The following is a 25,267-nucleotide window of genomic DNA, read 5'->3' on the forward strand; positions in this document are numbered from 1 at the left end:
ATCCCCCTGTGTGCCAACACAGAGGAGGAAAGAAGGGGCACACTGGGGGGGCCCAGACAACAGATGGAAGGGGAGGTATTTGCTAGGACCAATCCCCCTGCAGTGCAGCCAGAGTGAGGCAAATGAAAAGAAGCTGACAGTGCTGCAGGGGGGAGGCAGAAGAGGATCAATATCTGAAATAGGACACTACAGCCGGCCCTCCTGCTCGGTAAGTGCCCGGCCCCCCCCTTTTGAACTGATGGGGCCTGGGGTGGCTGGCTGTACTGCCTTATCAGCGGCCCTGGATACAAAAGCTTTGTTTATGTCATAAATCTAAATGGGGACATCTACAAAATAAGTAAAAAACAGTGCAAAAAAACAACAAACAGCTTTCTGGGTTTTGAGCGCCGCATGTGATAATCTATTCCTTTTTGATTTGCTAAATGGCAATAAATAGTGCTATGGGCAGTCCCAGACACTTGTTATTACATGGGTGACAAACGCTTTCTAGCTTCTTAGAAAGCCATCCCTGCATTGGGCCTGATTCCTTCCTCTGCTATGTACACTCCTGTCACTGTTAGGCATCGTTTCCACAGGGCGAGATGATTCATGCCCCAAATAGGGCCATGTTTTACCGGCATGGAGATGCACAGGTGCTGCATGCATCCCATAGCTGTCTATTGAGACGTAGCAGCTGCATGGACAAAGTTGCTGCTCCCAATGTGACATGCGTGTAGGTGCACCGTCCCCTACGCACCCAGGATGAGTTTGGGGACATGTACTCGCCCCCACATGGGCACCATACCGGGAGCAGTGGCTGTATCCATATAGCTGCTGTGTCCCAAAATACAGGAATAGGACTGACCGCATGGTGATGTACACAACATCTGCGCATCCCTGTGCTGGTAAAAATATAGTCCTGCATGGGGTACGGATCAAATCACCCCATGTGAATATGACCGTAGGGAAGTATCAGAATTCCTGTATGGGCTGGAACACAGCTTTGTGATAGGGTACATTATGGTAAGATGTATGTTAATGATGGAGGGGAGAGTAGCGCACGTTATCGGAACAGACATTATGTGAGTTAGCATGTTGTGGTGCCATTCATTTTGAATGGTCCCACAATACTCAATGCAAAAAATGTTCCATGTCCATTGGCAGGCAGCCTATTCAAAATTATACAAGAAATGAAACATCTGCCTTTCTTTTATTGGGCTCTCAGCCACAATGAGCTAGTATGCACAGCCTGTTAGCACATTATGGCAGACAGCTGGCAAGCGATCCCCTCCAGCACTGCGCTGTCAGTGCTCTGACCAGTCACATCTTCAACCAGTCTTCCTTCTAGACTCCAACTTTTTGGCCACTTGGGTCACAATGACATCACGTCCGCACATGTGCACAGGAGCAGGGGTGGACTGACAACTCATGGGGCCCCCGGGCAATAGGAGATTATGGCCCCCCTAGGAAATCAGAGATTAGGGGGCCACACAGCATACACACACAGTATACAATCACACAGTATACACAGACATGTTTCTATTGGCTGAGAAGGTACTGGAGAGTTGGGGCAGCTATAATCTCAGGGTTTTTAGACCAAAAGGATGTCGGTAAGGGACATTTAAGAGACAGATGTAAAAAAAAAACACAGATTTTTACATACTGTCCCTGGTTTTACTGAGGCTGGCAACCCTGATGGGGCCCCCTAGTGGCCCGGGGCCCTCGGGAAGTGCCCGAGTAGCCAAATGGTCAGTCCGCCCCTGCACATATCGCATCTCCCTCTGCGAACCTCTGCGGGTGTCAGTATAAAGTTAATGACACCCCCAGATCGGTTTGCAGATCGCAGTGTGAACTGTGAATTTGGATAGGAATCTGATCACATTGGTGTTTTTCCATGCGATACGATTTCAGTGCGGGGGGGAGAAAAAAAAAAGTTCCTGCAGCATTTTCGTGCAAATCCAATGTGAGTTCAGCCATTAAAACTGTATGGCTGATTTTGCATTCCACAGACATTGCATGTCATCTGCACAACAATGTGGTGCGAATCACATACGACATCTGTGTTCACAAGTTTGTGAAACCAGGCTTAAGCAGGTGCATTAATGCAACGCACAAGAACAAACGTGAACTTTGAGGACAGGAGATCTACTTTCAGAAAGTGCACCACACGCAAGATTTAATAGAAGTCTATAGAAAAGCACAGCTACCCACAGGTGCACCGCAGCACATTAGTGTGAAAACAGCATTTATAGGGTGTTTAGGACAGCAAGGGCTTGTTTGCATTTGTAGTTTGAAGGGAAGGGAAGGGAAGCAGTAAAACCCCAACCATGTGGCCTCCCTGTCTTACTGGACACTTGGACAGGAGGGGTTGCCTACTGTATACAGGAACTGATCCTCTCATTTTTCCTCCTGCAACTACTGAAAGCCGCCTTCTCCTCCTCTACCTTCATCAGCTTCAGGAAGAAAATATACATTATGCTATTCAAAATAAAAAAGTTGAAATTCTGAATCGTTTCATTGTGGCCCACAACTGGTTACCAAGTCACTTAAAGTGGTTGTAAACCCTCACAAACCACTTTGACCTACAGGTAAGCCTAGATTAAGGCTTACCTGTAGGTCCAAGAAATATCTCCTAAACCTATACGGTTTAGGAGATATTTGCCAAAACACAGGCACCGCTGTCTACAGCGATATGCCGCGAGTGGCGGCGCCCGTGCGCATGCGCGGGAGTGACGTCTTCGCGGCTTCGCCGAATGACAGCGGCGGAGCAGCGAGACCCCACTGAGAAGATGGATGCTCTGGACTACAGGGGACAGCGGTGACTTCGCTGGCGCCTGTGTCAGGTAAGTGACACATAATGGACTACTATGCGATGCATAGTAGTCCATTATGCTTTACCTTTGCAGGGAATCAAAGAGGAACTTCCTCTTTAAGTGGTCCTCGCGCTTCAAGAGGTTGAGCTCCTCTGTTCTAAAGGCTTGTCAGCCTGATTTTATTTAAACACAAAAGTATAGCTTACAAAGCGGTTGCCCATGTAGGAGATTTTCATCAGCAAAACAAGTTAACAGAACCACCTGGCTCTCTCTTCATCAGCACAGCTGCTCTTGTCACTGGTCCCTCAGACAGTCCCATCCAGCTTCTCTTGGCTCGCTGGGCTTTCCTGGTTCACTCAGCTTGTAGCTCCCTGCTGTATGGGCCCACGTCTGGCCTCTCAGTAGGGGGTTCTCCTAGCACCCCAGGCTCTTTCGCTCCTCTGAGATTTATGGATTTCCTGGACTCATCTAGCTGCCTTCACACTCTCAGTCCTATGGACATCAAACCTCTCCTCCAGTATGGAGCGCTGTCTCTTGAGTTGAGCACCCGTGTCTCCTGACATGAACACATGGGAGCTCTGACCTGTGCTCAGGTGCTTCATTAAAGGGGCTCTGCACACCTTCAATGACAACCTTTTACAAGACCTGGACACAGGGCTGGAGATTTGTTCTCTCCGAGATCTCCAAACTATGGAGCCCAATCCGGGAACACCATGTGCAGAGAATGCTGTAAGAAACGTTCTCTCTGCTCATAATTGATAGTCTGGAGTCTGCATACATGTGAAACCCGTGTCCCCTAATGTAACCATTTTCACAGTGGCAAGGCCTGGCATTGTGACACCATGTATGGTGGAGCCTTCACAGACCCATTCACTGTGACCATCCCCTGATTACAGAAACCAATGAAGGACTTGAATACTTTCCACCATGGGGCCCTAGGAAGTGCCTGATCACTGAACCCTGAAAAGTTTATAGAGTTGGAACATTATGAGGACTGGTTTCTAAAGAGGACCTGTCCTTGGTCAAAGCTGCCATGCAGACATGGATGCACTGTGCTATGCAGGGCCGGGACAAGGGGTGGGCAGGAGGGACGGCTGCCCCTGGCGCAATGGTTTATTGCAGGGGTAGGGGGCACCCTGACGCTAACCTTAAGGGAAAGGGAGGCGCAGTTTAGCATCTTTGCCCTGGGCGCTGGATGACCTTGTCCCGGCACTGGTGCTATGTGACCCCCTTGGACCTGTGTTCTGTATCCTGGATATAAGTTCTGTTACTCTCTAACAAAGTTAAACTTAAGTACTAAAAAACAAATCAAATATTCTTCGGTTTTCTACTTTTGGCTCATTCTCCCCATCTGCAGGTATGTGCTTCTTTCTGTACTGGATGACCACAGCTTACTGCAATGGCACATGCCAATGAATGGTTTCCTAAATGGCCTGTTCACTAGAGCACTAAGTTCCAGAGATGTGCGTTAGAATGCATCATTTTTACATTTTATTATACAGGAATTTACATTGAGAGGTGTGAATGCAGCTTCAGAGTTACAAAAGTTATGTTATATGAGGACAAGATGGTCAATAGATTCACTAACCCCCTCAATGAATAATTAATGTAACACAAACAAAATTCATGAATATAATACAAAGTGCAAATAATAATAAGGATAATAATACAAGGTGCAAAATAAAGTGATACATGCAAAGTCTGAATACATTTATTAAAACCATAAAACAAATTCATGTGTATTATGAAAAAAGCAGATCTCATGCATCCTATTGAACGCTACTTCCGTCCACCAAAAAGGGACTTAGATCAACTATCTGCAAGAGTTGATGTGGACAATAAGGACCAATGCTGATCTCCTGCTAGCTCTTTACAACCACTTCAGTACACTCCCCCCCCCCCCCCCCCACACACACACCAGTGAGCACCAAAAGATGCGGCCGTACATCGGTCCAATCATCTTTGTTATATCTATCCGGTAACACTGCCCCCCCTCTGATTGGTTCCTGATGGCAACAGATTCTGCCACAGATAATAAACCTCTGAGCTCCAAGCCTGTCGCCACCCGGGGTTGCCAGTCACACATTAGCCGGAATCACATTACATTTATGCAAAATAAAAAGCCTCCATAGCGCATAAATCCAATAGGCTTTTATATACACATAGATTGGGCACTGACGTGTATAATTCAGTAAGCAAGCATATAGTCAAAGCACTCCTACACTCGCACGCATACACAATGACGTCACTGCCTAGGCTCCGCCCCAGAGCGTTTCACACAATACCGTCCTCAGAGAAGCAAGGGCGGAGTATAATTTTTCAATTGTCTTCACTGAGGCTCCATTCACACTTGTACGGCTCAAAAGTCGCACAACTTTTGAGTGCAAATTTGGATGGGTGCGACTTGGATGCAACTTTGGCTTTGACCGATGATAATGCACAACTGTTGCATGTAGAACATTCAGGTGTGACTTTCATGCAACTTTTGAGGGTTTATTTAGCAGTTTATTGCACGCAAGTCGCACCAAAGTAGTGCAGGACCCTTTTTAAAGTAGCTGCTATGTTAAGTTGCACATATTTGAGCGACTGTCATTTAAAAACATGCGACTTTAGTGTCAAAAGTAGCTTATGTGTGAATGGAGCTCAACTTATTGCAGAGGGTTTTGTATTTGTGGTTGTTTAAGCAATGTAGACAATTAGTATTAAATCAGGCAAGAATTATGGAGCAGTCCTTGTCATTGCTCAGTGTTCGTCCAAATTATTCCGATCTGCTTGAAAAATCTGATCATATGAAAGTAGTTTGTTTAATATGATTGTTAAGTGTATGGAGCACAGGATGATCTTTCCAATCTCAAATCGGACAGCAGATCTATGGAATAATAATAGTAATAATGATTATAATAATAATATAACACACTGCAATGAAATCAGTGTCAGTCCTTCTCCTCCTGTATTGATCCCCAGATCCGATCACAGGAGGGGATGGTGGAGATGATTGGACAGGTCATTGTAAATGTGACCCAGCGGGGCTTCCCCGGAATTTGTCACATCCGTGTCACCCGGCCCGGGGCGGGGGGTGGTGCTGCCCCGGGCCATGCGGTGTGATCAGGGTGACACCCACATGTGTGCCCGGAAGTGAGGATGAGCGGAGAGCTGAGAGTCTGATCAGATCACATCGGGAGAGCCGGGAGCAGGATGGGGAACCTCAGCTGTGTGCCGCAACCCCACCGACACCTCCGATACTCCTTCTCCAGGAAAAACTCCCTGCCGGGGAAAGAGTAAGTCCGACCATCCCATCCACACACATCGACCCCCCGACACCGATCACCACATCCATACCTTCGATCCCCGACACAGATCACCCCATCCATACACATCCATCCCGACACCGATCACCCCATCCATCCCGACACCGATCACCACATCCATCCCGACACCGATCACCCCATCCATACAGATCCGACACCGATCACCCCATCCACCACTCTGATCGCTCTGCCCGGTGCGGTGTCACTGTACCCGGGGATGCCAGCACTGCACCCCCCTATATTATTAATTCTGTCCATTGCAATCATTGTGCTCTATGGAGGATCCGCTGTGCCCGCTGTAGTATTATTGATCGTGATCCATGGAGTACTCCGGGCTGCGGACAATCTGCCAGCACTGGACCCGTGTACTATTCATTCTCATCACACTTCTGTACAGCTTTAAGTGTGATCACTGTGCCCTGTGTACTATTATTAATTATTATTAGTTATTTTTTTTGTGATAATTTGCTCCTTGTAGTATTATTGATTGCGATCATTGTGCCCCATTTAGTATTTTTGGATTGTTATCACTGTGCCCCGTTTTTAGTACTTCAGGATTGCGACCGATGTTTTCCCCCATTTTTAGTACTTCGGGATCGCAATCGATGTGCCACGTTTTTAGTACTCATGGATTACGATCGCTGTGCCCTGTGTAGCACTCTGGATTACGATCGATGTGCCCCTTGTAGTATTATTGATTGCGATCATTGTGCCCCATTTAGTATTTTTGGATTGTGATCACTGTGCCCTGTTTTAGTACTTCTGGATTGTGATAAATTGTGCCTTTTTAGTACCTCTGGATTGTGCCCCATGTAGCACTATGGATTGTGATTGCTGTGCCCCGTTTTAGTACTTCTGGATTGCGATCGCTGTGCCCTGTTTTTAGTACTTCTGGATTGCGCTCCGTGTAGCACCCTGGATTACGATTGCTGTGCCCCGTTTAGCACCTCTGTATTGTGCCCTGTGTAGCACTCTGGATTACGATCGATGTGCCCCTTGTAGTATTATTGATTGCGATCATTGTGCCCCATTTAGTATTTTTGGATTGTGATCACTGTGCCCTGTTTTAGTACTTCTGGATTGTGATAAATTGTGCCTTTTTAGTACCTCTGGATTGTGCCCCATGTAGCACTATGGATTGTGATTGCTGTGCCCCGTTTTAGTACTTCTGGATTGCGATCGCTGTGCCCTGTTTTTAGTACTTCTGGATTGCGCTCCGTGTAGCACCCTGGATTACGATTGCTGTGCCCCGTTTAGCACCTCTGTATTGTGCCCTGTGTAGCACTCTGGATTACGATCGCTGTGCCCCGTGTAGTATTATTGAGTGCAATCATTGTGCCCAGTCATGTGTAGGGTTACAGGACCCATTTGGATGGCATTGTCCCAGGGATGTTTAGGTGTAGATTCTGCTTTTTTTGTGGTTTTTACCATTTGCATCAGAATTGTATGATTTGGGAGAGTTGGAATGGAGGCTTCAGACAGGAACACTTGTTGGAGGATAAGCTCAGCTGCTGCTGGATGTCTTAGCAGGCAGAGCTGTCAGTATAGTAATGACTTTTCAATGGGGCACTTGGGACTAAGTCCAGCCTTCAGCACCGCCTGGTCTGTAGTATCAGCCCTTTGTAGGTCTTACTTTCCAAATAGTTTTCTGATGTGGAAGTATGGGATACTACATGTGTATAATGTGTATGGGTAGCAAGTATTTTACAACATGCTTTTATTTATATACAGTATAATTGTTCTATTTTGTACACAGTATATCACTCCTTCTATGAAACAAAGTGACTTCTGTTTTGGTCTGGAAGGCAATCCTTTCCTGGGACTTGTATGTTTTTTAGTGATGTTCATACCAATTTGATCATCTCGTGTGTGTGTGTTTGTTTTTTTTTTTTTGTTTGTTTTTATTTATTTTTTTGTTTTTGTTTTTTTTGGAGCCGCTTGTATGGGCACGAGTAGTAGTCAGCCAGGTTTGCTCTCTATGTATGTAGGGAACTATTCTGGTATGAGACGAATGGGCATACCTGAGACTTAGCTTTCCTTTTACAATGGGCGAGCTCCAGCATTCCAGGAGGACAATACTCGGGGCAAAGTATCGGGGATTGTGAAGGTGCTCAGTCTATTCTGAGAACTTTGCAGGCTCAACAGCTTCCAAGTTTAACCATAAAATGTACCAATTCACAAGAAGCGCCATAATGTGAAGGCAGACGTGGTGTAAACTGAAAAGCTCACCAAACCTTTCTGTTTCCTAACACAAGAGATAATGCATTTACCACACCGACAGTTTGTAATTAGGTTTCAAGCAGTTTGAATACAGGGACAATTAAACCCCAGGGGGCAATCCCATCCCCCCACCCAAAAGGTTACTGTACACAAAAAAACTGGTCTTAATTGTATTTCGGTAAAGCACTGTAACGCAACATGCAAATCCCTTAGAGACCCTAAAGGTGGAGTATTGTGTGCTCTGTGATTACATTGAGTTCATAGTGCCGTGTTCAACTGTAATATTTTTGATGGGATGTCCTTGCATGCCTTCTCTCACATACTTTGTACAGCTAGAAAGTGTGCTGCATTTTCCTGCAATCCGTGTTCAATTCGGGGATCTCGATCAGCCGACTTTTTGGCTGCAGACTGAAAATTTTCTATTTTTAATTTTTTTTTATGGGTTTCAAAAGGTGAACTGTTTTGAAACAAAATTGACCTGCTGGTGTACACTTCCTAGTAAATGTAAAAAAAAAAGCAGCATTTAAAGCTGAGAAATGCATTTTATTTTTTTATTTTTTATTTTTTTTACATTTACTGGAAGGAAATCAATTTGAAGGCTCAGTCCACCTGAAGATGATAGCGGGGTGGATTGTGGAGAGTTGAGGGAGAATTGCACCCTTTGCAACAAAATAATAAACACATTTTTATTGTTTTGCATTTAAGATTGTAACTACGATCGGTGGATGGCAGGTGCAGGGCTCTGACTCCTGCCAACTTCTCCTCTAGAGCTGGTTCATACCGAGGTGCAGACCTTCAGTTTAGGATCTGGAGGACGTATCGGTGGACTACAAATGCAGTGACGTCCCCACACTTGTGCTCAATTGAGGACTAGAGTCCTTCATCTCACAGGCAGCTGCACAAAATTCAAACTTGACAGGAGATAGCGGGGATCGAAACCTCCAGTATTCCATAAGTGGAGGTGATGGGGGACTGTGACCATGTTACATCTTACATATGGGAGTAATATGAAACATGCTCTGAAAGGTGGAATTACCTTTTCAACCACCTGAGAGTTTCTTTTCTCTAGGACTTTATCAGTAGATTGTTGTCCATGTGTTCCTGGGTCTGCACACCTATGGTGGCCATTGGAAGGGGCTTCCCACTCTTCCTGTTGCAAGGGGGCTTCATTTTTGGAACATTTAAGACCCTTAAGACAGTCTTTGGTAAAGTGGTTCTAAAGCCTTGGTGTTTTTTTGTTTTACCTTAATGCATTCCCTGCTTTAGGCTGGGTTCACACTTATGCAAATTGGATATGGGTTTCCCGGTGTTCTGCCGTATAGTGTCCGGCCATCAAATAGTGTCTGGACCGTACTTCGCATGCGCAGTACGGAGCTTCGGAAAATCTCCGAAGCTGAATGGCGCCTGCGCCGTGAGTGGAGGTGGTAGCCCCACCATCCAAGCCGACATAGGGTTGTGAATATTAGAGGGCCCCTCGTGGGCGAGCTTCGCTCGCCACGCTTCGGGCTCGGCCTTGCTGCGCTCGGCTCTTTTTTATTCCTACTCTATGTCCACTTGGATAGTGGGGATAGAACCTGGACTCACGGCGCAGGCAATTTTCGGAATCTGTGTTGCTGTGTACTGCGGGTACGCAGCGGACACTATCGGATAGAGGAGGTTATTTGACAAGACACCGGAACCAATTTGCATAGCAGGAGATTTTGACCGACTCTCTATGGAGCTAGTTCACAAATCTCCGCAGCCCTGTGTGTCTTCTGGTCCATTTCAGTTACTTGCTGGTTTACAACCCTAGGCAAATATTATACATCCCAAGGGTCTTCAGGAAAGGAGGAGGAGTTTTCTCAGCTAAGCACACACTCCTGTCTGCATGCCTGAGCTAAGGACAGATGGATTCTCAGACATAAATGCTACGTGAATTGTCTGTCCTTACTCAAGATGGCCATGGCCAGAAATGCTAGGGGGTGCTCTTCAAAGTGATTTTTCAGCAAACGAAATGGATGTATGGAGGAGTTTGCTTTGTTTATTAAAAAATGAATTAAAGAGGCGGTCCACCAAAAAAAAAAAAAAAAAAAATATTAAAAGCCAGCAGCTACAAATACTGCAGCTGCTGACTTTTAATAAATGGACACTTACCTGCTGATCAATCTCTCGGCAGCTGCCGCTGCCATCCTCGGTAAGGGAATCAGGAATGAAGCATTGCGGCTTCACTTCCCTACCTAGCATGCGTGAGTCGCGCTGCACATCTTAAGTGGTCCCCGTGTGTGTCCCAGACAGCGCGGGGGGGGCGAAAAGAGGCATAGACTCCCACGGGAGTCTATGACCAGAAGTCTTTAGACAGGTATCTGCACCCCCCCCCCCCCCGAAAGGTGCCAAATGTGACACCGGGGCCGAAAAGCGGAGGTTCAATTTTTGTGTAAACCTTCCGCTTGTGTTTTTGGTGCTCAGATGCAATGTAGTTTCACTTTAAGGTAAAATTAAAACGCTCCACTAACTATTTCACTTCCCTCACCTCTAAACACTTACCTGTGCCTGTCAGCCTTCTCTCTCCCCTGTTTTCCTCTTCTCACAGGGAATTGAGCAGGAGCCATGGCTCCTGCTGCTTGCAATCTGTGGGGGGCAGGGCAAGGCTGTTGCGTGTTAATGGACATGCACACCCTGGTTCAGAAGTGAACCCACTTTTGTGCCCCATAGCAAGCGATTGCTATGGGGCCACACAGAGAAGAAGAGCGCCTTCGGGGAACCCAGAAGAGGAGGTTCATGGCCCCTCTGTACAACACCATTGCACAGAGCAGGTAAGTATAACATGTTTGTTTTATTTAAACAAAAAAAATTAAATCCAGCCTTTTTGCCGTAGAGGAATCCTTGAAATAATTTTCCGTTTTGGGAAACCTCTGCTAAAACCAGATTTTTTTTTTTTTTAGAGATCAGTGGGAAAAATGTCTTGCATTGTTGGTTAGTGGGAAGAAGGCCAACCTTACAAAAAGCTAAAAAAGATGGTTGCTGTTTTTGTAACATTTTAACATGCACCAATTGTTGCTTGTAAAAATAAAATATAAAAGTTAAAGAAGGTTTGTTGGTGTGATACCACTGACTCTACCAAGTGGCGCTATAGCTCTGGAACTCGGTAGGCACCACCAGCTTTAAAGAACCCATAGCAACACCAGGGAGAGCCCTGGCTAAGAATGGCTGATCTAAGACGGGCAGGAAGCCGGAGGGTACCTTAGCCCAATAGGCTTTGCCCATTACTAAATATTACTTTTGAGCAGATTACCCTTTAAAGCCCAACTCTGGGAAATCATAACATTCCTCCTTGCAGAGGAGCCCACGCTGCAAGGGTTAACTGCTGGTTTAGGTCTAGGGAAGAGCAAAATCATTTTACCTACCCGATCCTCTGCTGCCTCGGCAGGCGGTGCACCCTCATGACTGTTCCTTAGCATCATTATGTCCAATCAAAGGCTAAGGACCTTACATTTGGTCTTGGTGTCGGGACCTTAGTCCGGAGCCTTGCGCAGAAGAAGCTGCGGGGATTGGTCTAGGGATGCGGCGTATAGATCTTGATGAGCAGTTAAAGCAGTAGTAAACTGCTCGGTGTGTTTTATTTATTTATTTTTTTAAATCTTAAAGGCAATATCATAACGTGCTAGAACACTATGTGAAACTTCTCCGAAAACGAAGCCTCCCAGCGTCACTGTTGAAGGCGCTTCCATCTTCACCCGGTCTTCCTTCCGGATTTGCGGACTCCGGCTGTGTGACTGGCTGGAGCCACGATGATGTCACTCCCACGCTTGTGTGTGGAAGCCGCTGATTACAGCACAGGGCTCTGAAGGAATGCCACAGGTATATGCCGTTCCTTCAGAGCGCATGCGCCTGTGGCGTCACCTGCAGCATCTACAGTAAATATCTCCTAAACGGCGCAGTTTAGGAGATATTTACAGTACCTATAAGTAAATCTTATACATGGGTGTTTACTCCCACTTTAACCCTTGCTGTGCAGGTACAGCACTGCAGCATTGAGTTTCCCAGAGCTGGGCTTTACCTTTTTGTGTCTAGATTTGTTGATAAGCATGAATCCATGACTTTCATTTAGCAAAAAATGTTAAACACCTACTTATGCCCACTTTATGACCGTGCCCTGTGGTGCTAACTATCACTGTAAATTCTTATGTAGCTGCCTTGCTCTGTGCTTACGAGTCTCAGCATCAGGCCTGTAGTAGCAGTTGCAGAGCTTCTAAAGCTTTCCCACATGAAACCAAACACCTAGAGGTGGCATTAAGTATGGGTATGAAATTCTGTTGAACTTGCAATGCTTGGCCTGCCTTGGCAAGCAGAGAGCCTCCGAGATGTTGGCGTGTCTGCTGTAGATGTCTGCATGGGTAGCTGCCTTCCAAGTGTTAAACGATTTCCCATTCAAGGACTGTCAGATCTTTGTATTGCAGGGTAGGGCTAAAGTGCACAATCTTATCTACACTTACTCAGTCTGACCTGTCTGTCTACTGCTTATTACTAATCAGCCTCTGTGACATATTGTGCGATAAATGAAAACTGCTTTGGATTGACAATTTGAGCTTCGGTATGCATGTATTAGCATAGACACCTTTTCTGTCTACGTGATGGGATGACTGCGCTGCTGCAAATGCGAGGTAGTGACATTCTCCCGCGTTGGCCAATCAAGACGGCCAAAGACTGGCACCTGGAAGAAGATGCCAGCGCTGATGAGGGCCATCATAGACAGTGGAAATACTACTACTAAGTACAGGCAGTCCTCTGTTTACATACAAGATGAAAACAACCTATCTAATACTAAACCTGCTCTCTGCCACATTCAGAACCTAATCTAACCCTGTAAAACAAAAATCACTATACTTGGCTATTCTGCAGCCAATCTGGTTTGATCCCAGCATCAGCTGACAGCCACGACGGGTGCAGGAGAGGCAGCCGTCAACGGAAGCCCCATAGTAACGATATGGGTGACATCACTTCCTAGCCATTTCACAGCCGTTGTCAGTCCTCTCCTGCACACAGCTTCCGCCGATGGAAATCCCACTGGATTGGCTGCAGAATAGGCAGGTACAGCGATTTTTGCTTTACAGGGTTAAATAGATTAGTTTTAGAATGTGATGGAGAGCAGGTTTAGTTAGTTTTTGCCTCTGCACTTACACTTTAAAGAGGAGTTTCCCTTTAAAAATTTTTTTTAAAATCAGCAGCTACAAATACTGCAGCTGCTGACCTTGAATAATTGGACGCTTACCTGTCCCAGGGTCCAGCGATGCGGGGGAACGAAGCCCCGCTCGTCCCCCCTCCTCTTGGCGGCGCCGGTATTGCAACTGCGCATGCGCGAGCGGCGCCGCACGTTGTGATTGGCCGCACAGTCATCTGGGACCTGTCATGTGTCCCAGATGACTGGCAGGAGGGAGGGGCGGAGCTGAGGCCTTCCTGCGCTGAGGGGAAGTGACGTCAGGAGCCCAGGCACTGAAGGAGGCAGACTATGAGGGACCCCCTAGCAACAGGCATTTAGAGGTGAGTTAAAAATTATTATACATTTTTTTTTTTTTCCAAATGGGTTTTTATTTTTTTATTTTTTTTTTTAAGTGTAACGTCAGCCAAAAAAATAAATAAATACGTTTTTTTGGATGGCATAGGGAACAGTTAACACCCCTGTAACATATGTTTTGTGGTCCGTGCCCCTATTCAGAAGATTTCACCTCACTATCTGTCCCTAAGACAATTGGAATGCTGAACATTTTGGGATGTTGTGGAAACAAGGATTTGTGATAAAGCTTGAGGCTGCATTCACGCTACAGCGTTTTGAATCGTGGGTAGGTCTGCCGCAGATCTGCCAGCGATTTGACAGCGCCGAGGTGTGAATGACAAAGCGCAGAACTCGCATTTGAGATGCCATTCATTTGATATGTCAAATGCGAGTTCCGCGTTTTTTTTTTTTTTTCATTCACACATCGGCGCTGTTAAATCACGGGCAGATCTGCCCACAATTCAAATGCTGTAGTATGAATGCAGCCTCAGCGGAGATGCCTTTTCCCCATGGTAACTCTTACAGGAGTGAATTTCCCTTCCTAGGGGTAGATTTCCTCTCACTTCCTGTTGTCTTCCTCCGTTTTGTATGTACGAGTCTTATCTAATGTTTGTAACTCAGGGACTTGCCTGTATTTTGTTAGCATTCCACTTGACACACATTGAAAAATTAAGAGATAACATTTTCAGCCGAACAGTGCCTGCATCCAGTCAGATGCATGTGCTGTTCAGATTCATCCTTCTGCATTAATTGGTGAGGATGAAAAAATGTATTTGATTCTTTTCATTCAGCCACTTGTGTATGGCCAGTGTTGAGCTCAGAAGTTTCCCGCAGTACTGTCATAGACAAATCATCATCACTGCAGCATTGTGAGAGGTCTGATCATAATTGTGTACCTTTAGGGCCAATTCGCATCAGTGTGATTTGCATTTTAGCACAGCTGTAAAACGCTGATTAACAGAAGGACATCTGAAAAACAATCATTTCTGACGTGTCCTATTCACATCTAAATGCTGTGCATGCATGTCAATGGACTTGGGTGCACGTTAAAACACAACTAATATGGATGGAAATGTACATGCGCTTTCCATACATTTTAGCGCTAGTCAGCGTGAATTGGCTCTTAGGTTCAGGGCCGTCTTTAAGGCAGGGCAAAAGGGGAAGCTGCCCTGGGCCCTGTCCTTGTTGTGGGGCCCACAGCAGCTGCCTCATACTTGCCAACTATCACAGTTTAAATTCCCTTGTCTCTTGAAGTTTTAGTCCTGTGCTGTGTCCCGATATCTCAGTGTGAAGTGCAAGTAATGCTGCCCAGCTCTGCCCTATTGTTGTGTACAGATGACTTGCCTACAGGCCCTGTATTTACATGTAAATAACTGGCATTCATATGTAAATAGAAGTAGCATTACTAAGTAAATAGCTGCGGTTGGCGGCCGGCATTGATATGGAAATAAAGGCAGCATTCATATGTATATCATGCCCCCCTACTTTGAGGAGATGATGTTCTGTAACCTCTAGCAACCAATCAGTGAGTTGTAATGTGTGCTGTAACCTCTAGCAACCAATCGGTGAATCGTAATGTGTGCTGTAACCTCTAGCAACCAGTCAGTAAGCAGTAATGATATGCTGTAACTGCTGGCAACCAGTCACAATTGCTGCCTGATCTGATACAGTAAACTGATTTTAAGTCTAGCTGCTATTTATTGTATGTCTCAGAGCAGGTGGAGGGTGAAATTGCATGGGGGGGCCCCAAGAATATTTTTGCCCAGGGTCCAATCCACATTAAAGATGGCCCTGCTTAGGTTGTAAAGTGTTAACATTTTTGGTTGCGGCCGGTGTCGGGGCTGACATTTCATAACACAGTTGTATGTTTAGCGGTAAAAGGATTCCATGCTCTTGTTTCATCACCCGCTCTCTTCACAGGCAAGACAGCAGAACTAAGTGGACCTATTTGTTTGGGAATGAAAGTGCGGCTGGAAGAGGGACTCACTCGGACAACATTCTCCACTACATCCCCGGGAAGGTAGGCACTTGTGTCTGCTCGTCAATCTGCCATGGCAAAACGCTTTGTGATGACTGATGTTGTGGTTCCTAGAAATGTCCCACAGCGAAGGGTTAAGCCTGTTACTGGATATCAGTCTTATCAAACGAGTCTGCTGTGTATATACATCTGCATGCCTGGAATTTGGGATAGGCTGCCAGGATATTCCTCTCTCTTCTGTATTCCCATGGGAGAGGCCGTGCATGTAAGGATTTGCTAAAACACACACACACACACACACACACACACACACACACACACACACACGGCTTAAATTCGTTCTTTAGGTGGAGGGTGCGAAGAAAACTTTCATCCATTTTCATTAAAGGAACTTTAACTTTAATTATAGTCTTAAAGCAAAGTTGCATTTTTTTTATTTAGGCCTGTAGTTTTCCCCAAGCTTAAAAAAACAAACAAAAAATATCCTAAAGGCCAAGATGGCAGCTTGCTTGGCTGTAAAGATTAGGTCAGTTTAGTTCTATTAGTGGGGTTCTGTTAAAGCGGTTTTGAACCTAAAAGTAAACCTATGTTCTATTGCAGATTACCAATTCTTAGATGTGATGGCTGTATTAGGTTTTTAGGCTTTCTTTTCTTGATTCTCATCTCGTGATCCAGCCCGTAAGTCTGTTTTTCAACAGAGCAAGCTCTGCTGCATATGTAGTAGTAAGTGTTGAGACAAACCGTTTACCACAGACAGGGGTGCTTACAAAACCTTTATCCCAAAAGAAAGAAAAATAACAAATTTCTGTGACTGCAGTCTGAGCTGGCGTTTTGGCTTTAGTTTGTTAGTGTATCTAAATTTGTATGTGTGTGTGTAGCGATGTCTCTATCACTCTACGCCTCGCTCTCTTCTCACTCCTCCTTTATCCAGAGAGGGGGTACTTTAATACAGGAGGTGTGTTACTGGCCAGATCACTAGTTGAAAATGGAGGGGGGGGGGGGAGAATATTAAAAACATTAACTAATGCAGCCACCACAACTAATGATTGGTAAGCTGTAATATTACATTTTTGATTTTGGGTTTTATTACAACTTTAAAGCGGTAGTAAACCGCATCGAACTAAGAAAGAATAGGCTCTGGGCAGTTAAGTCATAATGTGCTGGTATGCATCACATACTAGCACGTTATGACAGACTTGCCTGAAAACAAAGCCCTTGTCGTTTGCATCTATTGCTATATTTCACACAAAATTACAACATTTACCAGCTAAACCACAAACGTCACGCTCTGTTGGGGCTTAGCAAACATTCCATGGTTAGGCTTTAACATTTGGTTCGAAAATGAAAAATGTGATGCTGCAAAATGTCCCAAATTTGCAAGTTTGTTTTGTTTTTTATTTTTATTTTTTTTCATAAACCTCAAATCGATTATTTTCTATGAAGTTGGAGAGTTAATTTGTTGCCTGCCTTCGACCTTTTGCAGCACAGCCTCTTTTACCAGGAAGACCCTCTAAAATCAATGGGGAATCTTCCATCGGAATGATATGGCAGCTGTAGCAAAGGAGAGGAGATAGCAGGCCTAGAGCCAATTACTTCTTCATATAATGGGTACTATAATGACCCCACATATACCATAAGCCCTGTTGCCCACAGGTTTCAGCTTAAGAGCCGTGTGAACTGCAATCTTTGACAAAGCATTTGCAGAGCTTTTAGAAAGCTTTTAAAGAGGAAGTAAACTCTGATGGGTTTACTTCCTCTTTTTTTCCCTGCAAAGGTAAAGCATAATGGAATACTATGCATCGCATAGTAGCCCATTATGTGTCACTTACCTGACACAGGAGCCAGCGAAGTCGCCGCTGTCCCCTGTAGTCCGCCGCATCCATCTTGCTGGTGGCGTCTCGCAGCTCCGCCGCTGTCATTCGGCGAAGCCGCGATGACGTCACTCCCGCGCATGCGTACGGGAGTCGACAAATGCGGCAGCTCCATTTTTGGAACTGCCGCGTTCAGTGCGCCTGCGCGCCGCTGTCTACGGCGCATGCGCCGTAGACAGCGGTGCCCGTTTTCGGGCAAATATCTCCTAAACCATATAGGTTTAGGAGATATTGCTTGGACCTACAGGTAAGCCTTAATCTAGGCTTACCTGTAGGTCAAAGTGGTTTGTAAGGGTTTACAACCACTTTAAAGTTCCATTCAACTCCAGTGTTGAACACAGATCCTAATGAGAATGCTGATTGCCACTTTAAACAAGCTGCTAGCAGTCTTCAAGAAGTGCTGAAGCTTGCTAGCAGCTACAATCAGCACTCCTATTAGGATCTGTGTATAGAAATTTCTAAACTGAAGCTGAATGGTACTTTAAAGGTTTGCCGAAATCTCTGCAAATGCTTTGTCAAAGCTTGCTGTTCACACAGCTCTTCTACACGCTGAAGCCAGTGTGAATCGGGCCTAATTGTAAATTGGGGAAGCTAGCTTTTGCAAACACTTGTTGAAGTAGGCGTAAACCCTAATGAAATGGCATGTAGTTTGTGGACTGTGTATCATATTCAAAACAGATTTCTTAATATTGATCACAATAGACCATACCTGTGTAATGTGTATTCTCCTTTTTGAAGCCCATGTGACAACACTGGAACAGATATGGGACGAGGACAGAGTGTTGTCACTTTATAACAGGAAGTGCCTGAACAAGGACCTTCACTCACCCTTTGACTAGGGAAATGACCATAAATCGTTAAAGCTTCTCTGATATTTTAGTGATTGGGGTTTACATGTAAACTATACCCAACATTTTACTGTTGATCATTGAGTATAAGCTATGCTTTGTCGATTTCAAGACTAGGCAATATTTTTAACTTTATTTGTATGACGGGTTGTCCTCCCTAAGCACTGAAACCACCCTAGCCATTGTTATCCAATATGCCCCAGGTAGTTTCAGCATGGACACTTGCCTTTCTTGTCCTGAACAATAATAACCTTATACAGTGAGGGGAAAACGAATTTGATCCCCTGCTGATATTGGACATTTGCCCACTGAGAAATAAATGATTAGCCTATAATTTTAATGGTAGGTTTATTTTAACTGTGGGAGACCTCATTACAAAAAATACAGAAAAAATGCATTTCAAAAAATGTATAAATTGATTTGCATTTTAATGAGTGAAATAAGTATTTGACCCCTTCACAAAACATGACTTAGTGCTTGGTGGAAAAACCCTTGTTGGCAATCAGAGGTCAGAAGTTTCCTGTAGTTGGCCACCAGGATTTTTTTCCCACTCCTCTTTGCAGATCCTGTCCAAGTCATTAAGGTTTTTAGTGTTTGGTAATTCGAACCTTCGGCTCCCTCAACATATTTTTTATGGGTTTAAGGTCTGGAGACTGGCTAGGCCACTCCACGACATTAATGTGCTCCTTCATGAGCCACACCTTTGTTGCCTTGGCCATGTTTTATTGGTCATTGTCATGCTGGAATACCAATCCACAACCCATTTTCAATGCCCTGGCAGAGGGTTGGAGGTTCTCGCCCAAGATTTGACAGTACATGACGCCGTCCATCGTCCCTTTGATGCAGTGAAGTTGTTCTGTCCCCTTAGCAGAAAAACTGCCCCAAAGTATGTTTCCACCTCCATGTTTGACAGCTATGGTGTTCTTGGGGGTCAACTCCTCATTCCTCTTCTTTGTAACACAGCTAGTTGCATTGATGCCAAAAAGCTTGATTTTGGTCTCATCTGACCACAACATTTTCACCCAAATCTCCTCTGAATCATTCAGATGTTCAATAGCAAACTTCAAAAGGGCCTGTATATGTGTTTTCTTGAGCAGGGGGGACCTTGCAGGCGCTGCAGGATTTCAGTCCTTCACAGCGTAGTACGTTACCAATTGTTTAATTGGTGACTATGGTCCCAGCTGCCGTGAGATTATTGACCAGATTCTCCCGTGTTGTTTTGGGCTGATTCCTTGCTGTTCTCGTTGTTGAAAATCCACGAGGATTTGAAAATCTTGCATGGAGCCCCAAACAAAGGGAGATCGACAGTTATTTTTGTTTTTGTTCCATTTGCAAATAATCGCACCAATTTATTGTCATCCTCTCACCAAGCTGCTTGGCGATGGTCTTGTAGCCTATTCCAGCCTTGTGTAGGTTTACAGTCTTGTTCCTGACATCTTTGGACAGCTCTTTGGTCTTGGCCATGGTGGAGAGATTGGAATCTGATTGCTTCTGTGGACAGGTATCTCTTATACAGGTAACAAGCTGAGATTAGGAGCACTTTCTTTAGGAGAGTGCTCCTAATCTCAGCTTGTTACCTGTATAGAAGACACCTGGGAGCTAAAAATCTTGCAGATTGATATGGGATCAAATACTTATTTCACTCATTAAAATGCAATCAATTTATAACGCTTGTGAAACGTGTTTTTCTGGATATTTTTGTTGATGTTCTGTCTCACTGTTGAAATAAACCTACCGTTAAAATGATAGACTGATCATTTCTTTGTCAGTGGGCAAACGTACAAAATCGTCAGGGGATGGAATACTCCTTTTTTTTTTTTTTTTTTTTTTTTTCTTTTTTTTTCCCCCCCTCTCTGTAATAGTACATGAACTGGTGTCAGCACTGGATGTCCAAATTGTGCTTTAGCATCCATATTATTCTAGGGAAACCAACATAAAGGCCTGATGTCATCACACCGCCCCGGAAAGCTTTGAGAAATTGCATCCTATTGTGGGTTTCTGCTGAATCGGTTATTTCAGAGTCAGTGCGTGTTAAGATTTATGCTTCATTAACCTTCGCGTTTCGTAAATATATAAAGAAGTAAACATTGTGAATTGGGGGGGAAAAAATCAATATTGATGGAGTTTCTACACTTGTGGAAAATAAACTATGCAGAGAAAGTTTCACGGTGCACGGGCGGATACAATGCGCTTTTGAATTCGGAGTGGTGCGAAGTAAGCTGTTGCATTGACTGGTGAAGATTCAGAATATACAAGTTACATTTACCAGGATTCAAACATAACTTTGTGGTTTCCAAACAAAAATGACTGAGGTATTTACCTTACATACATGGAGGTAATAGGAACACTAAAAGGATTACAACTAGCGATTATGTTGGAAAATCCATCACGTGTGTGCTAGCCCTCCGCTCAAATTAAAGGAAACCCGTCATGACAGAAATAAAAAGGGCTGATATTGGTGACACAATTCTGAAAATGTTAGTTGCCTTTCTGTCATGTTTTATCCTTTTTGAGTTTAATAATATGTGAGCTATTGCTTTCTGACAGCCACTAGCTACCTGATTTGGTTTCAGGTGCTGTTTTTTTACCCGGCATCTTCAACCAAAGTTGATCAAGTAATTGACTTTTGTCAACCCAGGAGTGCCACCCACTGTGAAGAAAAATCTGCTGGAATTTTAAGTGTATGGCCAGCTTAAGGCTACATACTGTTCCTAGACCAGTGGTCTCCTAACTAGGGGCTGCATTATCCCCCCCCCACTATTGCAGACATGGTTTCCGCTATTGCTACCAATGATGGGGCACTTTTCCTCCCTCCCATTGCCACCGACGATGGGGGTGCTGTTCCTCCCTCCCATTGCCACCGACGATGGGGGTGCTGTTCCTCCCTCCCATTGCCACCGACGATGGGGGTGCTGTTCCTCCCTCCCATTGCCACCGACGATGGGGGTGCTGTTCCTCCCTCCCATTGCCACCGACGATGGGGGTGCTGTTCCTCCCTCCCATTGCCACCGACGATGGGGGCGCTGTTCCTCCCTCCCATTGCCACCGACGATGGGGCGCTGTTCCTCCCTCCCATTGCCACCGACGATGGGGCGCTGTTCCTCCCTCCCATTGCCACCGACGATGGGGCGCTGTTCCTCCCTCCCATTACCACCGACGATGGGGCGCTGTTCCTCCCTCCCATTGCCACCGACGATGGGGCGCTGTTCCTCCCACTAATACTAGGACATTTTCTTCTCCTACTGGCCACATTGCGGCCCCCTTAAAGTTTGAAGGACCATAAACTAGCCCTTTAAGAGAATTTTTAGACCCCTGTCCTAAACAAATGATAGCATTTTATCTTTAGTAAGTAAGAGATCCTAGGACTTACTGGTTTTCATGGCAATTTTAAGTTAAACCTGGAGCCAGTAATTGGCTTGAGATGAGCCTAATACAAACATCTGGATGCTCATACTGAGGCATCTGATTGGCTGTCAATCAGACCTGTGGTGGGCGCCTGGAGGGAATTGTTTGAGGATCTCGCACAGAGGGGGATGCTGAACGTTGGCTCTCGGCATCAATATGTTCTATGTAGGAAAGTTGTTTTAGAGTGATAATGCTGCTAATGCATGTGTGGCATAGAAAGGAATTGTCACCCTTGGGCAGGATGTACAAGGGAAACGATATAAGGGAAACAACAAATCGTCTGGATAAGATTGGCTAGCTATGTGACATTTGGGATTTGTACTTCTTTGATCTATGTCTATGGTCTATTTGTGACCCATCTTTACAAAAACATATAACTTTGATTTATGTGGTTCTGTTCTCCCAGAACTCCTGCTTCTGGGACCCAACCGCTGCTTTCTAATCTGCTTTTTATAGTGCGTCTATCTATGCACCTTTTGGGATTCAAAAATCATTTGGAACAGGCTTTTCTTTCTATTTCTTATTGTATTTGTGGTATTGGTCTTTGCTCCTGATTTGTACTTCTCTTTGGATGATAAGGGTGCCATATACTGTATAGACCAACAAAATAAGTCTTACTGCCAAAGCCAGAGCATGCTTGAGCAGCATTCTAATATAGTTTAAAAAAAGTGAAAAATCCTTTTTGCCTTTCCTTTTTTGAAATACATTTTGTATTTTTTGTGGCTTTACATTGTGGGACTGTAGCAATTGTTTGTGTCCGCACAAATCAGCTAGCTGGCTCTAACTGGGTCCATTTAAGCATGACATTAGATCAGCATGTTTTTGCAGAGGTTGAATTGATCCTTTGTTGTTGTGATGGGCGCTTTGTACAAATCGGCATTTGTTCGCAAGGTAAACAGCGGTCAGCCATACAACATCTGTATTGGCTCGTAGGTCCTTTTTTCCAAAAGTTGTCAGTGCAGCTTCCTACACTGCAGTCATTCAGCCTGAGGGCCAGGCTATGGGGTCATCGCCCAATCTGACCAGTGCAGCAAAGGTCTCCGTATGCAGGCATCAATTGTTGTTTGATGCATTAGGCATAGCAAAGGCTGAACACATATGGGCCAAAATAATCATTGCAGATAAACGCCAATAAGCAGGCCGGGGCATTTAGTGATCCGTTATCTGTTTATAGTTGTAACACAAAAGAAATCGGACATGACAGCTTTTGTAGCTGTTGTATTCCTGTTTATCTAATCGTCTGTTTGTTTGTGCGCAGCCTGCACAGCGTGCTTGGCAGCATGCATTTATTCAATCACCTGTCGACAAGTAGAAAACATAAGTGGCAATTGAAATAATTGGAATCTAGCACCTGGCTGGTTTCATTGTATGACTCACCCTGTCTGTATTGCGGTTTCATTGTAATATATCCCACATAGCTGTGCTGACCTGGCTGTCTGGGAGGCAGACTTCCCGATGGGCTCAGTGCCGGTAGGCACATCACCTTCTATCTCAAGAGTGAGGAAGTTGGTTGGCTTAAAGTGGAACTTCACTCTCCCCTGCATGTTTTCTTTTTTTAACTGCCTCCCCCACCATACCTGTCTTCCATTGGATTCACATACACGCTTGCACAGCAGATCCAGCGTTCTCCTGCTGCAGCCTGCTGTTCAGATGTTAGACGGGTCCCATGCTGCCATGTTGGTCCTCTTAGTGGTTTGAGAGCATCTGCCCTTCTGGGTTGAGGCAGGCCCATGATGCTGACCGGTGACTCTGCTCACAGCCACTGTTTCCCTACTCCTGGATCCTCCTGCAATATGTGATGGTGATATCCCAAGAGGCTGCAGGAGACGGGATGTGTCATTCGTGCCAGGTGAGAATGGCAGGGGACTGGATGGAGTTGTAGCAAAAAAAAAAAAAAAAAAAGCTGTGGGTTATATGGTGGGGAGGAGAGGGGATCATACCATCGCTTAAAAGTGCTATTTTTTTGTTAGATATTCTGATCATGTGTACAGGGCTTTAGCCTCTGCATCCAGTGACTCTTCTCCAGCCATATTCAGCAGCCATGGTCATGTGTAGATAATGTCAGCCAGTATCCAGCCCCTTAAGCCGGGTACACACGGGCCGAATTTTGGGAGACATTTGCAGGTTAAAAAAAAAAACTGCCGCCCTTTGATCCGTGTGTATGTCAGTCTGTCCGACAGAAGCCAGCTTTTTGGCGGGCTTCTGTCGGACGTGCATGCTGGAAAACCAGCAGTCAACGACTCCTGATCAGCTCTCTCAGCCAAAGGTGGAGAGCGCTGATTGTAGTGTTCTGGTGGCTGGTTGTCCCCCTGTCTGAACACTCAGCATGGGTGATCGCTATACTAACTTTGCAAAAATTGATATATATATATATATATATATATATATATATATATATATATATATATATATATATATATATATATATATATATATATATATATATATATATATATATATATATATATATATATATATATATATAATTAATAATAATATTTTTTCCATTCAACCCGTGGGGTTGAACGAAAAAAAAAAAACTGTTAGTGTGTACCGGGCTTTAGTTTACTTTCATCTGTCATCCGGGAAATCTCCCAGGGGGCAGCGGAATGGGACTGAGGATTTGGCACTGGTTGTTGAGACTCTGACATTCTAGCAATCCACAAACCCTGTCCACTTGGAGTTGGTGGTAATTACCACCAGTTTGTCTACCGAGTTTTTTTAAAAATAGTTGCAGCAATAGTGGCAGAATCTAGTGGCGGTAGTGAGAACTACCTAAATCTGGTGCACATGATGGTACTGGTACGGAAACTGGCACAAAGCTTTCATGAATTAGTCGCAGGCCATATTAAGGTGGCAATACCACCATAAAAGATTGAATACGGTATCTCCCTATATGTCGTCCTGGTGTCTGCTTCCAGGATTTTATGTGATGTTGCAGTGTCTTATGCTATCAGAGCTCTTAAGCCATGTCCGCAATGCCATGCTGCTTGGCAGCAGCTGTCATAATGCTGTTGGTGGATGAAGAGGAAAAAGAGGTGAAATTACTAAATGCATCCAGTGATCACTAAAGGAGAACAGAGAGGCCAGTTTGGATCATGTACCAGTGTGGGAAAACTTCTCACCCAATTTCTTCCCAGGCCCTCTCCTGCTTGTCACCATTTTTGTAATGGGCATCCCTGGGGTCATAGAGGTTCATGAGGACCGTTAGCAGGCAGATGAATGTCTCCAAATCCAACATGGACACATGGTTGATTGGCACAAAAACATGTGAAAAATACCCTAAAGAGCTTGAAGTCTATGGGGCCAGAAATG

General features: G+C 44.8%; 1 protein-coding gene across 1 annotated transcript in view; it reads left to right on the forward strand.

Annotated features, from left to right (window-relative positions):
* The first annotated feature begins 5,912 nt into the window (after positions 1-5,912).
* Positions 5,913-25,267, forward strand: part of PLEKHN1 (pleckstrin homology domain containing N1) — a 71,629-nt gene continuing 52,274 nt past the window's right edge. The window contains exons 1-2 of the mRNA XM_077458086.1: positions 5,913-6,070; positions 15,771-15,870. Coding sequence (XP_077314212.1) covers positions 5,988-6,070; positions 15,771-15,870 — 183 coding nt within the window. The 5' untranslated portion in view covers positions 5,913-5,987. The remainder of the gene's footprint in view (positions 6,071-15,770; positions 15,871-25,267) is intronic.

The sequence above is a fragment of the Lithobates pipiens genome, unplaced genomic scaffold (genome assembly GCF_037356315.1).
Source record: "Lithobates pipiens isolate NorthernLeopardFrog02 unplaced genomic scaffold, aLitPip1_a1.2 Scaffold_27, whole genome shotgun sequence".
NCBI lineage: Eukaryota > Metazoa > Chordata > Amphibia > Anura > Ranidae > Lithobates > Lithobates pipiens.